Below are 16,154 nucleotides of genomic sequence, written 5' to 3' on the forward strand. Positions count from 1 at the left end.
TGAGCTTTAACTTTAGAATTTGACCCTCCAATGAGCAGTCGGGGTTTATGGTCGACAATATCTACTGATTTGATCTTCTGGCAGTCCAAGGAACTCTCAAGAGTCTTCGCCAGCACCACAATTCAAACGCGTCAATTCTTCGGCGGTCAGCCTTTTTCACAGTCCAACTCTCGCATCCATACATCACAACTGGAGAGACCATAGCACGAGTTATGCGGATCTTGGTTGGCAGACTAATGTCTCTGCTCTTTACTAGGCGGTCAAGGCTAACCATTGCTCTCTTTCCCAGAAGCAGGCGTCTCCTAATTTCATGGCTTCGGTCTCCTTCCGAGGTAATCTTGGAGCCCAAGAACAGAAAATCTGTCACAGCTTCCACTTCTTGTCCATTGATGCTCCAGGACTTGAAAGGGCAAGACGCCATGATCTTTGTCTTTTTAATGTTCAGTTTAAGCCCAAACTTCTCACTCTCTTCTTGTACGCGCATCAGAATTCTCTTGAGTTCCACTTCGCTTTCTGCCATTATAGTGGTATCATCCGCATATCTAAGGTTGTTGAAACGTTTTCCAGCAATCTTCACTCCAGCTGAAGACTCGTCCAGACCGGCCTTACTCATGATGCACTCTGCATATAGGTTAAATAGGAGGGGCGACAGTATGCAGCCTTGCCTCACTCCTTTTTCAATCGGAAACCAATCAGTAAGACCATGCTCATACTAGTTTCGTGACGCGCATATAGAGGGCATGATTGAAGGTATATGACCAGGTATTGCATCAAAGGAAAAATAAAGGAATGATAACTGTCTCTATATACTTTCTCATGGTTCGCACCTGTCGATGAGGTAAATCATCAAGCCCTAGTTTAGGCGACATAACGATTCTGAAAGAACACTATTCGGAATTTATGCCTAACAGTGTAAATGATGATGACGGTTATACATACCTGCTACGCTGTCTGGCACTTATCACGAGTGGAAGGTAACAAATATTGAACGCCTCTTGCCCTTCATACAGGTTCCTGAGTAGCTGATGAGGTGAATTGGAACTCCCATCTCTTGGAGAGCTTGCCACAATCTGCTGTGATCTACGCAGTCAAACGCTTTCGCATAATCAATAAAGCAGAAGTAGATGGGTTTCTGGAACTCTTGCTTTTTCATGATCCAGCGAAGGTTGGCAATTTGGTCTCTAGTACCTCTGCTCTTGCGAAACCCATCCTGCACGCCCGGAAGCTCCCGATCCACATACTGCTGCAGCCTACCTTGGAGGATTTTCAACATCACCTTGCGAGCATGCGAAATATGCGCGATCGTGCGGTAGTTGGAACAATCTTTGGCACTGCCTTTCTTTGGAATGGGGATGTAAACTGACCTCCTCCAATCCTGTGGCCACTGCACGGTTGTGCAAATCTTCTGACATAATGTATGCAGAATGTTAACTGCGTCATGGTTGAGGGTTTGAAGCAACTCAGCTGGAATGCCATCAATTCCGCTATCTGTGTCCTTAGCAAGGCTGGCTAAGGCCCATTCAACTTCACTCTTCAGGATGCCCGGCTCGAGTTCAGTAATCACAACCGTCTTACGTTGGGTTTGCACATTCGGGTCCTTCTTGTACAGTTCTTCTGTGCATTCCTGCCACCTCTTCTTTATCTCTGAGGCTTCAGTGAGGTCCTTGCCTCTTTTGTCCGTTATCACGCCCAGCTTAGCACAGAAGCTTCCTTTGATATATTTGATCGTCTTATACAGAGCTCTTGTGTTCCTTAATTGGCTGTTGTCCTCAACTGATGGCACTGTATGTTCAGGAAGGCATTCTTATCTCTCCTTGCTCTTTTCTGAAAATCCGCATTGAGAACCTTGTATCTTTCTCTTTCCCCCATAACTTTTGCCATCCGCCTTTCCTCAGCTATTTGCAAAGCCTCTTCAGATAACCAGTTTGCTTTCTTGCATTTCTTTTGCTTTGGAACTATCTTAGTAGCAACTTCTTGTATTATATCACGAACATCAGTCCACATCTCTTCGGGCTCTCTGTCTTCTAGATCTAATTCTTGAAATCGACTCCTCACTTCCACAGCATAATCTAATGGAATTTGATCCAGATCATACCTGAAAGGCCTTCTAGTTTTCTGCCTTTTCCTCAATCGAAGCTTAATTTTGGCAACAATAAGCTGATCATCGGTGCCACAATCGGCCCCAGGCCTTGCTTTTACTTCTTGTATAGCGCTTCTCCATCTCTGCCGGCAAAGAATATAATCGATCTGATTCCTGTACAGACCGTACGGTGAAGTCTATGTGTACAGGCGCCTCTTGTGCTGTTGAAAATGAGTATTCGCTATGGTCAGGTTGTTTTCTTGAAAAAACTCTACTAGCCTCTACCCAGCTTCATTTGGCTCGCCAAAACCGAACTTGCCTATAATTCCGAATATTTCTTCACTCCTGACCTTAGCATTCTAGTCTCCTATGAGAAACACGACGTCCGATAATGGGGTGCGGTCTAAAAGGCATTGTAGGTCCGCATAAAATCTCTCAACATCAGCTTCTTCAGCAGTAGTGGTCGGTGCATAGACTTGGATAACTGTTATGTTGAAAGGGTGACCTTGGATCCGAAGTGAAATCATTCGGTCATTTTTGGGGTTGTACCCTAGCACTGCTGTGCCCATTCTTCTCTTTACTATGAGAGCGACCGCATTCCTTCTCTTGGATTCGTGCCCACAATAAAAGACATAATGGTCGCCGGAGTTAAATTCTCCCATTCCGGTCCACTTGAGCTCGCTGATACCCAAGATATCAATGTTCAATCTGTCCATTTGTCGCATTACTAATAATTATTACCCTCACTAACACATTTGCGCCTGTTGGGACGCTGAAATTTGTGCACACTCTAAATAATCTTTTTACTTTTGTTTAGACAAATTTGTTTCCTCCTCGACATTTTTTGAATATCGGCTGAGGCGTGCAAAACACATAAACGTATGCCTGTTCACTCATTCTGTGAAAGGAGCCTTAGCGATGTCAGTGCACGTTAAAGAACCCCAGGTGGTCGAAATTTCCGGAGTCCTCTACTACGGCGTCTCTCATAGCCTGAGGCGCTTTGGGACGTTACACCCCCCAAAACCAAACCAAACCAAACAGTAAAAGCGTATCCACTCTATAATTGCAGGTACTAACCACACCTGATGAGACTCCGGAAGGCGCCATAATCCTGCTGATGAGCGACGGCGAAGAAAATATTGCTCCCAATCTGGCCAACGTTACGCCGAAAGTCGTGGCAGCCAAGGTTGAAGTAAGCACTATGGCTTTAGGGACCACGGCAGACAACCAACTTGAGAAATTAGCCGTTGCTACCAAGGGAAAAGCGTTCTTCTTCGAGGATCTGCAAAGAAATACGGCGCTTAAAATTGAAACTGCATTTGTGGAAGCTTCGACTAGCCAGACGGACGAAGCTTCTGGAAGGTACACAATGGTAGGTACTCATACTAGTTTCGTGACGCGCATATAGAGGGCATGATTGAAGGTATATGACCAGGTATTGCATCAAAGGAAAAAGAAAGGAATGATAACTGTCTCTATATACTTTCTCATGGTTCGCACCTGTCGATGAGGCAAATCATCAAGCCCTAGTTTAGGCGACATAACGATTCTGAAAGAACACTATTCGAAATTTATGCCTAACAGTGTAAATGATGATGACGGTTATACATACCTGCTACGCTGTCTGGCACTTATCACGAGTGGAAGGTAACAAATATTGAACGCAGAAAGTTTTGACAGCATGGAATTTGTCTGTTGTTAAAGCTAACAGGGCCAAATAAAATTGCTCTATATATATCGTCCCGTCAGCTATTACCTACAAAACTGAAGCTAAAGCTTGACGTAACCAACCGAGGAATGCGTAACCTCCGTGTCATCGCGGTCACGTTACATCGTCGCTTTTCCATATTGCTTTTTGTAGAAAGGAAAACAGTTGCCCGCTGCCCCAATTCTTTGATCTTATTCAATGATGGCGCAGGTACTGACACGTAGATATAAATAGGATGATGCTTGAGCTTCCGGTTACAAATAGACACCTTTAACACCGCCTTTTCATTCGGAGTAGCCACTCTTGAACACAGCGGTAATATCTGAGAGCCGGCGCTCAACTTACGTTGGTCTCAAAACAGTGATGTTTATATTTGTCCTTTCACTTCCAGGTCATGGATACCTCAAGACTTTTTGTAGGCAGTCTAAATGATACTTTCGTATTGGAGGACAGTTTGGGCAGCAACACTGTCGTCCTCATTCACGTGCAACCTGAGAGTGCTTCCATCAGAGCATGGCTCATCCATCCCAACGGAAAAAAGTGCCAAGATTGCCGTGTGGAGGAGAAAGGCTCTATAATGACTATATTAATACCAAGCCTTGCAGAGGCTCGAAATTGTTTTAATCTAATATTCTGTTGTCTAAATCATCATTTAATGCAAAACTGTACCGAATTTGTGTCTCTAATTAACGGCTACACTACTAGACTGATAAATTTATAATGTGCTCAATTTTCCTATTGAATTATTGATTCCTTAAAACAGATCATCGCGGTTGATTGATTGAATAAATAAACTAATGAGACTTATTGGGTGTTCCAAAGGCAGGGAAGTGGACTCTTCACTTGGAAACTTCAAGTCGTGACGAAGTAGAGGTCAACATCCAAGTGAGGTCTCAAGCCAAGGACCCAAATAACGAGCCTATTCAGGCAACCTGCCGAATGGCTATTACAGAAGTAGGAAAAGCAAACGATGCAATCATTCTTACCGAGGTGAGAAAGAGACAGAAGGTCGTCCTGAACGCTGACGTCACTGCAGAGGTCACCAGACCCAATCAAGCGCCCAAGGTTAAATTTCCACTCAATGACGAAGGCCGAGGTACGAATGTGTTTTCTTTTGTCCGGCTTTCCCCGTCTTGGGGATGTGTTCTAGAAGTAAAGGAGGTGATGCCTGGTTTATGTAAGAGGAGTACTTCGAGTATTTTGACTTAGGGCAGATAGTTGAAGCTGATCCAAACCATGCGAGTGAAATGACCGGAAGAATAACAGCAGGATGCAGCGCTCTGGCAGGAACTTTTATGTCGTGACTATCACTTTAGTAGTATACCCCTCGGGAGAAGCAAGCTGTATCTTGCCGGTTCTCACTTAAGCGGCAGAAGAGCGGAGGCAAACGAAAGAGATAAAACTCAAATTGTGTACAATGCAGAGATTTCAAAACAAAGATGTTTGGTCGTTGCATTAAGCTGTTTTACATGTTTACATATTACACTGTGTCGCGTACTTGAAACCTCGTAGACCTTTAGGTCGTTCGTTTTACTTTCATTCAAACCATTCTTGCGCCCTTGCATGCTCTCGCCACAGATCCAGACCTAGACGCAAATGATGGCATCTACAGTGGATATTTCGCTGCCTTCGTTGGGAAAGGCAGGTACGCCGTCACTGCACATGTGTCCAACCACAAGACCATCCTACTTGTGGACCCAAAGCCCGGCTCGCGCAGCACCTATGCCATCACCCCTCTACTCCCGCATACTTCGGGTGAGTTCATCATTTCATTTTTGAAAAATTATCATATGCCGTAAAGTTCTACCGAGCAGATATTTTGGGGCCGGAATTAAGGAAAATTCTGAGCGAAATCTAATGTCCTGTTCGAGCCCAGATATCGTTCACAATGTGACGTAGCACAGAGGACGTTATTTATCAGGTGATTTGGCAATCTAGCTACCTGGCTAGATTTTCTAGAGTCGAAAAACCACTCGCACCTTCGTGCGCAGTTTTCGTCGAGACGTGCCGAGCGCCGATTTTACAAGCTGCCCTTATTTGTAGCAATAATGTGGCGAGCAAATGAACATTCCCTTTCAAGCATGCTCGCTACGCGCCCAACCACGGAGCCGGAGCCGTTATGTCGATTGCCTCGCCATCCGTCAGATGGAGCAGCTTGTGAAGCCCAATGCTCGGCTTGTCACAGCGAAAACTGTGCACGTGCCATGATGAGGTTTTTGGTCCATTACAAACAATCTAGGCAAGTATCGAAAAATCACTGATATAAAGCAACGTAGATCATGATAAGCTACTTAGCGAACTATATACTTTTATACGAATACGGTAGTTCATTTTGGGCAGTAAGGTTTTAAGTTTGGTTTGGTTTGGTTTGTGGGGTTTAACGTCCCAAAGCGACTCAGGCTGTGAGAGACGCCGTTGTGGAGGACGTCGGAAATTTCGACCACCTGGGGTTCTTTAACGTGCACTGACATCGCACAGCACACGGGTGCCTTGCTTTCCGCCTCCACCGAGCGCTATAACCAATGCGCCACCCCGGCGGGGTAGTAAGGTTTTAAGTCCGGCCCCGAAATATGCCAGACAGCATAACGTAAAACTGAAGGTGCTCGTTTGGTGTAATTAATCTCAATAAAGTGTTGCATTATATAAATAGTTCAATTCTGTATACGTTTTTGTTCAGGAGCCTTTCAGTATTCCTGAAAGAGATATTGTAGAATGGTAAGGCTTTAGCGTACTTAAAAGAGTGGGACGGGCGAAAGTTGTTGCGCACGTGCGAAAGTTTATAGAGGTGACGACGTGCAATGTACACCGCGACAGTGTACCTGCACGCGGGGCTTTAGGTTTCACGTTGGCTACGACGTTTCGTACTCACTCCGTCGAGACATTGCTGTTTTCTAATCCGTCCTGCTTCGGCATTTGTCGTTTTTGTCCGAGGTTGACATAAGCAGGGCAGGCCATTTTCTGTTGGCTTTCGCCATGTGAGGCAGTGTTTTCGCATTAAAGTCTGCGGCACAACGGCTCTATACAACGGGCGGCCTCACAGTTGCTGTGGCAACCAACGAGGCGACTAGCATTACAGTTGCCACGACAACTAGCTTGGTATCACTCAAACGTCAAAAGACGCCCGACTGGTTTAGCGCTTACGTGGTACTCACTTGTTGGGCATTGATGCGGAGTCTAACGCACTGGGCTGATTATAATTTGGGGACAGAATAGCAATCTTTGTATAGATAAACTATATTTGTAACGGTTAGATAAAATGCGATAGCGGAGTTGGTCACTGAGCAAACAATAGCTAACGGCATGCGAGTTGAAATTAGAAAGAGCAAAATAGCCTTAGGTAGCAATTAACGAGAAGGAAATGTAAGCGGTGGTGTGGTGGGAATAATATTTATTGATTTTTTAGCCTGGAGTTACAGTCTGTACTGCTGGGTCAGCACGATATCGCGTAGGGAGGCCAAGAGGTCGTGGCTCTCAGCGACTCTTATACCCCAGTTCACCAGCTGCTTTTGTGCAGCCGGGTCCGAGCTGGACACCCCAATCTCCCATCGCTCCATGTGCGTTAGTTGCCATTCTGAGGGTGACTGGAGCTTGGATCAAATGTACAGGATAGGCTGAATTTTGGTTGGTCTTTAGGTGTCCCGCAGAGCGTGCCTACATGAACGAAAAGGCCGATGTGGATACAAGTGATGTGAGATGGAGATGGAGATGTGTGAGACTGGAGCTTGCGCCAGGTCACCTGCTTATGTTTAGACAGAGATTTGGGGGAGGTACTGAAGCCGTTGCTCTCTGTTGTGGAGAGAAGAGTTATAATTTTCGGGGCATTCGCGTGTATTGCCTGGGTCTGTAGCTGGCCCTGCTGGACATGGGCTTGAGCTGCATTTTGGGCTGCTTCATTTCCAGGGTAGCCCGAATGAGCAGTTACCCATAGAAAGTGTGAGTCTTCCTTCAAGCGAAATTGCGGATTGCTGTTTTTGAATCAATAAAGATTAGTGTGACGGTGCTTGAGGAGATTGCCAAGATAATTGCAGCTTCCTTTGCCTGTAAAGAAGATGGGGCTTTAATCTAACCGGGAACTAGGGATGGTCGTTAAGCGTAACAAACCAATGTTCGTAAAACGTAACAAAGTGGATTCAAAGGGAATACTTGAGTAGCAGTTTCTGCCGGCTCCACAGGAGCAGGCAACTAAATATACGGAAGTATCCTGCGTGTTACAGCAGATGTGGTTAGGCTAACCATGATGATAATGAATACAGCAGAAGGATTTTTAGAAACGTGAGCGTTAACAAGACCTAGTTGCCCCTTACGCTAAAGCATATGTTTTACAACCCTTGCTACTGCCCCTTCCTGTTTCTATGATCTGGGGTTCACGGAAAGCCTTTAGCGGCGTAATTAAATGCGTTTTCTTTATCATCGTAATATTATATGTGCGCCTTTGAAATTGAATGTTTCACTTTACAATCCTTTTAGAGCGGAAGCCTTACTTCGTGCTGCGACTTTTAATTTCGTTTAGCTGGTTTCTAATAAACTTGACCCAAGTGCGTAAAGGTGTCTACTGATAAGTGACACCTTGCTTTCCCCTAAAACTAGCTTAAGCAGAAAATATGAAAAATCGTGGAATGTAAAGACAGTGTTGTAGATATATTGTGTTTACTCTAAGGCGACACTTGATGTCTCTTCTAATTCAAAAGGTCGAACAGCGTAAATCTTCCTAAAGCATTCAAAACATGCCTAAAGAGCCTAGTTTTACTCCATCCACAGTGTGGCTCGTTTCAATCCATCCATAAGTCCTGACCCCCCTCCCTCCCTTCGCAACCTTACCCCTGTTTTTATTCTTGTGAAAAGAGGCAATGTTCCACAGTTAGCATTGAAAGTGGCTCTCGAATAAAACATTTTATACTGTAAGGGCAAACACGTTTAAGCTTTCGCTATCTGAATGTCCCCACACCTACACTGAATAAAATGTCTGCTTGCCTTGCTTCACGCTAGCGTCACACAACATATGAGCTGAAGGAAAACAGAAACAGGTTACAGTAGCCCAGTCACAATAAAGACAGGCAATTCGGAATAAACGCCGCAATATGGTGAAAATAAGGCGGCGATGACTGGCCTAGCATACATGTATGGGAAACCTTTCCTGTATCTAACCTGATCTACACTGTTTGGACAGTCAGCATGCCAGCTACGTTTATGTAGCATACAGGGGTTGAGCTTGAAAAGCTTGTCGACTAAACTTTGCGGAAGGTGACCGTTTTGTGATTATTCAGTGTCGGGTGCCTCTTATGTCCCGAGCCCCGTCATGCTGGGCAAGAAGGTTATAAAAATTGCTTAGTGGTGGCTAAGCGTAAGCCGAGGAAGCGGAATCAAATCCCAACCGCGTCGGCCGCTCTTTGGTGGAGACGAAAAGCAAGGTTCTCCTGTACTGCGTGATGTCAGTGAAAGTTTAAGAATCCCAGGCGGTCGATATTACTCCGTAGCCCTACACTACGGCACCCGCATATCCTGTGTCACTTTGGGATGTTGAAGTGCACAAATGAAATGAAACGAGCATTTTCCAGGGTATTGATTTCTGGGAACCACTGTGCGCAGATCCAGACCTTGATGTTCCTTTTGGGATCCCGTTGGACGACTTCATTGTTGTCGACACAACGGCCGAGGAGAATAACGGAGCTTCTACTGATGGGCAAGACAGCGGCACCTTCCAGACGGTGGCGTCATGTGGATCTTTCCTAGTGACGGAAGAAATTCTGGAAGAGCAGGTGCCTCCAGCGGAAATCTGGAACCTTAAAGTGGTCTCACTAGAGCCAGGAGATAACGGCACTCTTTTGGTGACGGTCACATGGACGTGGCCTGGAGCCCACTTGATGTCCGGGAAAGGTAAGCATCAAGGGACACAGCTTGAACGGATACGAAGTCCGGATATGATATTAGAAGCAATTTTTATGAGACACCTTTAATTAAAAAAAATCAATATGTGAAGAATTGATGGCAGAAACGTACAGGGTTCATTGCCGTGAATAATTTTAGTTTTCTGTTTAACAGCTTGAGTTTTTCGTGCCAGATGCCATGTATTATTGCAGGAGAAGTACACATAAAACTAATTTCTCATTCATTATAAGACCCCTGTGTATGCGGAACCAGGGCTCTAAAAATGAACATCAAGAGCATAGCCTAGCTTTTATTAAAGAAATAAAGTCATCAAAGAATGAAAGAAATAAAAGGATGAAACGAATCTTACGTAGAGAGAGAAAAAAAAAGGTAAAACCATGCTGGAAGCAGCGGCGAGGCTAAAGCAAACATACGTGATATCAAATAAGAATTAAGCTTTCTGTGTTACTGAAAAGATGTGACACCAAAACGGACAACACTCTGAAAGAGACAGACAGGAGAGGTGCCCGTCCTGTCTGAGTGTTGTCTGTTTTGGTGCCGCCTGTCCTGTCTGTCTCTTCTTTTCTTTTTGAGTGTGGTCCGTTTTGGCGACACATTTTATCAAAGGAACATGCACCAACTAGCCCCCGGCAAGTGTTATTGTTCTGTTTCAATACTGTTAGCTAAAGAATTTGCTGAGGTAGCAATTACGAACGAAGATTGCTTATGCGGAGATGATGGATTGTTCCAGCTGAATCTCATACACAGAAACAAGCGAGGCATTAGCGATATAAGTATTTCTTCAAAAAGGTACACGCAACTACACGCTACATTAGAATTCGAAAACGTTTAGGAAATTCGCTTGCAAATGCTGGGAATGGGAACTTGTCATGCAAAATACATTGGGGCCGATCAATGCTTAAATTAACTTCTAGACAGGAGGATAAAACTTCCGCGGCAATAGGCACTGCCATTGTATAAATCTTTCTCATTCAATAACTTGGAAAGGAAGGGCAGGGGTTATCATTTTATTGCTTAGAAAGGAGGATAAACATTATTTTCTTTGTTAGCTAGTAGTAGGATATGGAGAGGGTACAGCCCCATCAAATGACCAAGAGCTCGTTGCGCTCAGCGAGAAACGCGAGAGATTGTTTTAAGTGCCGCACCGTAACGTCCTGTCAGCTTATGCAGCATGTATATATTATTTATGCTTATTGTATGGGCTAATTAACAATATGTTTCAAAATAAAATCATAACAGAGAATGGAGACACACGTGAAATAATGTAACCCCGAAGCATTGCTAAATAACAATCGGCAAAGTTAGGAGGGTGTGCTATAACGCCTATTACTACGCGTACGCTAGAGATAAATGAAGCTTTAAAGCTGGTGATGTTGCATCAATCACAGTCACTAGAACATAATCAGAGGGATTACATTGAAAACTTAGCTCAAAATGGCATTACTCTTTAGCTGCAAAGACTGAATTAGTAGACATATAAACCATGCCAGTCACTATACTAAGCCTTACCTATCGCGATTGTCATGGCTGACCTGACAGTCAGAAGGCTGTGCTACACATGTAAATATATAAGACATACCTTTGCACGCATACTGATTCAAACGGAGGCTCGCGAAGACTTGATATTCACAAGGTGCCACTCTTTCTTGTAAGGTAGTCCTGATTTGTCATCAAATCACTCTTTGTTTACACACTTTTCAACTGCATTCTTTTTCAGCTTCTCTAATAGAAATCAGAGCTAGCAAGGACTCCAAAAAGGTGTATTCGGACTTCGAGAATTTCGAGAATCAAGCAGAGATCAAGAAGCGTGACATCGCCCAAGGCAACCTTGACCCCCTCCCGTCCGGGGCCGTACACAAAGTGACTCTTTCTGTGCCACGAGCATTCGCCAGGACTCGGCCAGATGGAGCTATTCAATGGAGAGCCTATCTGGCATGCCGGGTCGCCAACAGTGGCGGGTTGAAGTCTGACATATCGAACGTCGTTGCGGCGGGTTACACACCTCGTTCAGTGACGACTTCTCTGGCCACAAGCACAGCCGCTACGACAGCAGAGGAAATGACAGAGGGAACGACAACAGAGGTCATCACTACGGTGGCAAGCACAGCAGTGTCGACCACCACAGAAAGTACGACCAAAATGCCTTTTTCCACTACTGTGGAAGCCTCTACATCTGCGCATGGTGTCCAGCATAACAAAGATTCGGGTGCGTTTCTGCATGTACGGATGTGGATCGTGATAGGCAGTATCACTGGCGTTATCGTAGTTGCTATTGTGGTTGCAGTCCTAATCAAGAGAAACTCAAACAAAAGAATGGATGACTCCTACGTTAACCAATCTTTGGACGTGCAACGGACGACTGCGTCGCTGTGAACAAGGTGGTACGAAAAGAACTGGGAATTTCTGAAGCGGATCTGAAGGCATTTGCGCCTTTGTTGCAGTACGTCAATAAGTTGTGGCTTTGTCGAGATTTGTTTCTGAGAGTGGGTTCTTCGCCGAATAAAATTATGTCTTCAAAAAATATTGCTAATATAGCAAATAGTAGGAAAACGTAAGTAGCGCCAACTGAACACTTTATCTGATTGAGGTAGCAAAGGGGATTAAATTTAATGAGTTCATTTCAGTTGCTTTCAGTTGCTCTAAATAGCTCGATGTTCTCAAATTCGGCGCGAAAATTCTTCGGAGAAGGGGTGGTGCCACACATCCAGAAAACAAAAAGAGGCAGTAAATTATGTTTGTGTATTTATGACGTTAGTTTACCACTCTTTTATTTTGAGCACCTTGGTTCGCAAATGGGAGGACAATAAGTAAACAGGGAAGAACCCAAGTAGCAGCTTTAAAACGGAATTGACTCGATACTCTGCGCTTAGAATAACACCGTGCAGGATATGAAAGTTTTGTGAAAAGGGCTATGTTGAGACCGTAGGATGGCAATGTCTGAAATAAGCCTAAGTTCAAGAAGGAACGGAAGCGATTAGCACCGAAAAAAGTCCAGGAAAGACTAGACTGCACAAAGAAAACACGTAAATTGATTTCGCTGCAGAACTTATATTCCTGATATTCGGCTTAGCGTTCATGCAATGAGCAGAAGCGGTGTTCATACTATTATTAGCGCAATACCTTGCAAAATTAATACGTAGGCATCCTGAGACAAGAGAGTGATCAAGGTCGGCCGTCTTGATGTGCTCAACGATGTGCTGATCACGCAACAAGATTGCAACACGACAACACTGTTGATTATCATTGGAAGGAGCTTTTAGTCAGCAGGATAGTGATCAGCGGAAGCTTCTGGTCAGCAGGAGCGTGATTAACGCGGTCGTGAGGGGGAGGAGTGACTAGATCCACATAGGTATAGAACAGCTGCGTTCCATGAGGCTAGTTTCGAGTTCGCCGGAGAACCAAAGGGTTCTGGCAAGCAATTTATTGTCCACATACCGCGACAGCCCTGATCTCACGGTAAGAAAATCAATACATTTTTCTTCAGCTGTCAAATGAGACGTTAGTGGTGCAGGAGAAGGATTCCTCGACGTGTATTGCAGAATGGGGCGGTACCACTGCATCGGCACGCACACAACTTCTTCACAATTTGTTGACTCTTACAAAGGTTTGCGAGGATGAGAATTCTTAACAATTAGCCCTCTCGTCCAGCAATCAATTGTATAGCACCGCACGTACTCAGGAAGTCAATTACCAAGATTGCGTCGCCTGTAGATCGAGGCTTCAAAGCGAATTCCGCCGGAATTCCTTGCCCCTGGAATAAGTTTTACAGCAACTAATGCACAGCTAGGATGCAACATCTCATAACATAAATATCAGCAATTCTGTCGGAAATGAACGTTACTTTGTGCAATAAAAGATTCCTAAACGCTAAACTCATGATAGAAACGGTATCGTCTGTGTCTACTAAAGCCATTGCGGACAAGCCGTCGATAAGCACATTAACTTTGTACTTCAAAATGTAAACAAATGGAGGAATAACAGGAAGCAGCGCACATGGTCCAGTCATCTCACCTCCATCGACCGCGCTAGCTGTTTCCGCACGCACGCACGCACACACAAACACACACACACACACACACACAAATATGTATATATATATATATATATATATATATATATATATATATATATATATATATATATATATATACATATATACACACACACACACAAATATATATATATATATATATATATATATATATATATATATATATATATATATATACATATTTGTGTGTGTGTGTGTGTGTGTGTTTGTGTGTGCGTGCGTGCGTGCGGAAACAGCTAGCGCGGTCGATGGAGGTGAGATGACTGGACCATGTGCGCTGCTTCCTGTTATTCCTCCATTTGTTTACATTTTGAAGTACAAAGTTAATGTGCTTATCGACGGCTTGTCCGCAATGGCTTTAGTAGACACAGACGATACCGTTTCTATCATGAGTTTAGCGTTTAGGAATCTTTTATTGCACAAAGTAACGTTCATTTCCGACAGAATTGCTGATATTTATGTTATGAGATGTTGCATCCTAGCTGTGCATTAGTTGCTGTAAAACTTATTCCAGGGGCAAGGAATTCCGGCGGAATTCGCTTTGAAGCCTCGATCTACAGGCGACGCAATCTTGGTAATTGACTTCCTGAGTACGTGCGGTGCTATACAATTGATTGCTGGACGAGAGGGCTAATTGTTAAGAATTCTCATCCTCGCAAACCTTGTATATGTATATATATATATGTATATATATATGTATATATATATATATATATATATATATATATATATATATATATATATATATATATATATATATATATTGTAAGATGGGGGTTTATTGAGCAGATCAGCAGGACTGGGCAGATCAGCGGCGAGCACAGCGACAGCGAACACCGTCAGGTCCAGCGGATCCCAAACATCGACACGCCTGTCCATCGTGCTAGCCGCCGCCTTCTAGGCCTAGCGCCGGAGTACAGTCATCTGCCGAACGACTCCTCAAACGCCCAAGTTCCTCAGACCTCCCAAGCCATGGCACATACCAACCCTACGCCGGTGACTCTACAGAACACCAAGGTGCCAGAGTGCTTTCGCGGGGAAGCGTTTGAATATGTGGAGGACTGGCTCGACCAGTTTGAGCGAGTGGCAAAGATCAACCAGTGGAGCGCAGACCAGAAGCTTTGTAACGTTTATTTTGCCCTTCAGGATAATGCTAGAACGTGGTTTGAAAACCACGAGGTCAGTTTATCCACATGGATGACTTCCGCTGCCAGCTCGTCGACACTTTCGCGAGAACTGACCGACGGGACAATGCGCTGCGCCTGCTTGAAGTGCGCATCCAGAAGCCAAATGAGAGCGTGGCTATGTTTGCGGAAGACATGGCTCACCTTTTTCGCCGTGCCGACCCTGATATGAGTGAGCCAAAGAAGCTACGGCATCTCATGCATGGCTTCAAAGAACAGGTGTTTGCTGGCTTGGTACGCAGCCCCCTTAAAACCGTGAGTTCGTTAAGGACGCTACTGCTATAGAGCGAGCCCTACAAGATCGGTGCCGCCAGTATAACCGACCCGTTAACTGTGCTTCGACGACTGCGGCGGCGCTGAATGCAACCGATAGGACCGCTCTTCGAGACCTCATTAGAGAAATTGTCCTTAAGGAGCTCCAGCGAATTACGGCTACGAAGGCTCAGTCATTACAGGCCCTCGTGGAAACCGTCAGGAATGAAATTCGGTATGCCTTATCCCCGTCTGCACCATGTAACCAGTCTCACCCCGTCGACAACGCGGCAGCTATTTCGGAGCCATACCATGCTCTACAACCGGTCAGCTTCACGGCCGACGTTCCTGCAACTTACCACGAGCCGCAACATGAGAGCTATGCCGCAGTCCTTCGTCGCCCGCCTCCAGACCACGCCCCACCGAGCTCATCGAGCCGTCAGGAGACGCGACTCTTCCATGGACCTCAGTGGGCGCCTTCCAGTCGCTTTCAACCACGCCGAACTGACAGGTGGCGCAGTTATGATAGCCGGCCACTCTATTTCTACTGCGGACAACCTGGCCACGTGTATCGGTACTGCCGCTACCGCGAAGAGGGGCAAGCCTTTCCGCCTGCTTCTGCTCACCAACACTTCAATGCCGGCACTGCCCAAATCGAGGACGACCCTCCGGTCAGCAGGGAAAACAAATCCCGGGGCTTCCGCCGCCGCTCCTCCCCATCACCACAGCGTTATCCTTCGCCGATGCGCCGTAACATTGCTGACGTTAGCGGACAGCGGTCCCCGAGCCCTCACCGGGGAAACTAACAGCCGCAACCTCGCGAGGGGAGGTTGCAACCAGTAGAAAAATGCAAAACCTTTCACCACCGCCGCAACCGCCGACAACCTGTGCTTCTGACGCCGCTGTTAACATTAACATTGACATCGCCGCACTACCGCCGAAAATGCCGGCTACATTACCGCCGAAAATGCCGCACCAGATGAGCAGCCCCGA

The 16,154-nt window shown here is 45.3% G+C and overlaps 2 protein-coding genes across 2 annotated transcripts in view; both read left to right on the forward strand.

The window, feature by feature from the left end:
* The window catches only part of LOC146179250 (calcium-activated chloride channel regulator 1-like), a 33,644-nt gene extending 29,026 nt beyond the window's left edge, over nt 1–4,618 (forward strand). The window contains exons 9-10 of the mRNA XM_084578927.1: nt 3,150–3,452; nt 4,180–4,618. Of these exons, the coding sequence (XP_084435053.1) occupies nt 3,150–3,452; nt 4,180–4,509 (633 nt within the window). The 3' untranslated portion in view covers nt 4,510–4,618. The remainder of the gene's footprint in view (nt 1–3,149; nt 3,453–4,179) is intronic.
* A 109-nt stretch (nt 4,619–4,727) lies between these two features.
* Nucleotides 4,728–12,353, forward strand: LOC146179251 (calcium-activated chloride channel regulator 2-like). The gene is made up of 4 exons (XM_084580159.1): nt 4,728–4,884; nt 5,367–5,543; nt 9,375–9,662; nt 11,392–12,353. Exons 1-4 carry the CDS (start codon nt 4,728–4,730, stop codon nt 12,045–12,047), a joined length of 1,278 nt encoding a protein of 425 aa, XP_084436285.1. The 3' UTR covers nt 12,048–12,353.
* The last annotated feature ends 3,801 nt before the right edge of the window (nt 12,354–16,154 follow it).

This window comes from Amblyomma maculatum, chromosome 9 (assembly GCF_055883805.1).
Source record: "Amblyomma maculatum isolate TAMU_Amacu chromosome 9, ASM5588380v1, whole genome shotgun sequence".
In the NCBI taxonomy this organism is placed as follows: domain Eukaryota; kingdom Metazoa; phylum Arthropoda; class Arachnida; order Ixodida; family Ixodidae; genus Amblyomma; species Amblyomma maculatum.

Coding starts and splice junctions, on each gene's coding strand:
- LOC146179251 (XM_084580159.1), top strand. CDS start 4,728: ATGGCTATTACAGAAGTAGGAAAAGCAAACGATGCAATCATTCTTACC. Junction 5,544..9,374: donor TCTACTCCCGCATACTTCGG/GTGAGTTCATCA, acceptor CACTGTGCGCAG/ATCCAGACCTTGATGTTCCT. Junction 9,663..11,391: donor CCACTTGATGTCCGGGAAAG/GTAAGCATCAAG, acceptor ATTCTTTTTCAG/CTTCTCTAATAGAAATCAGA.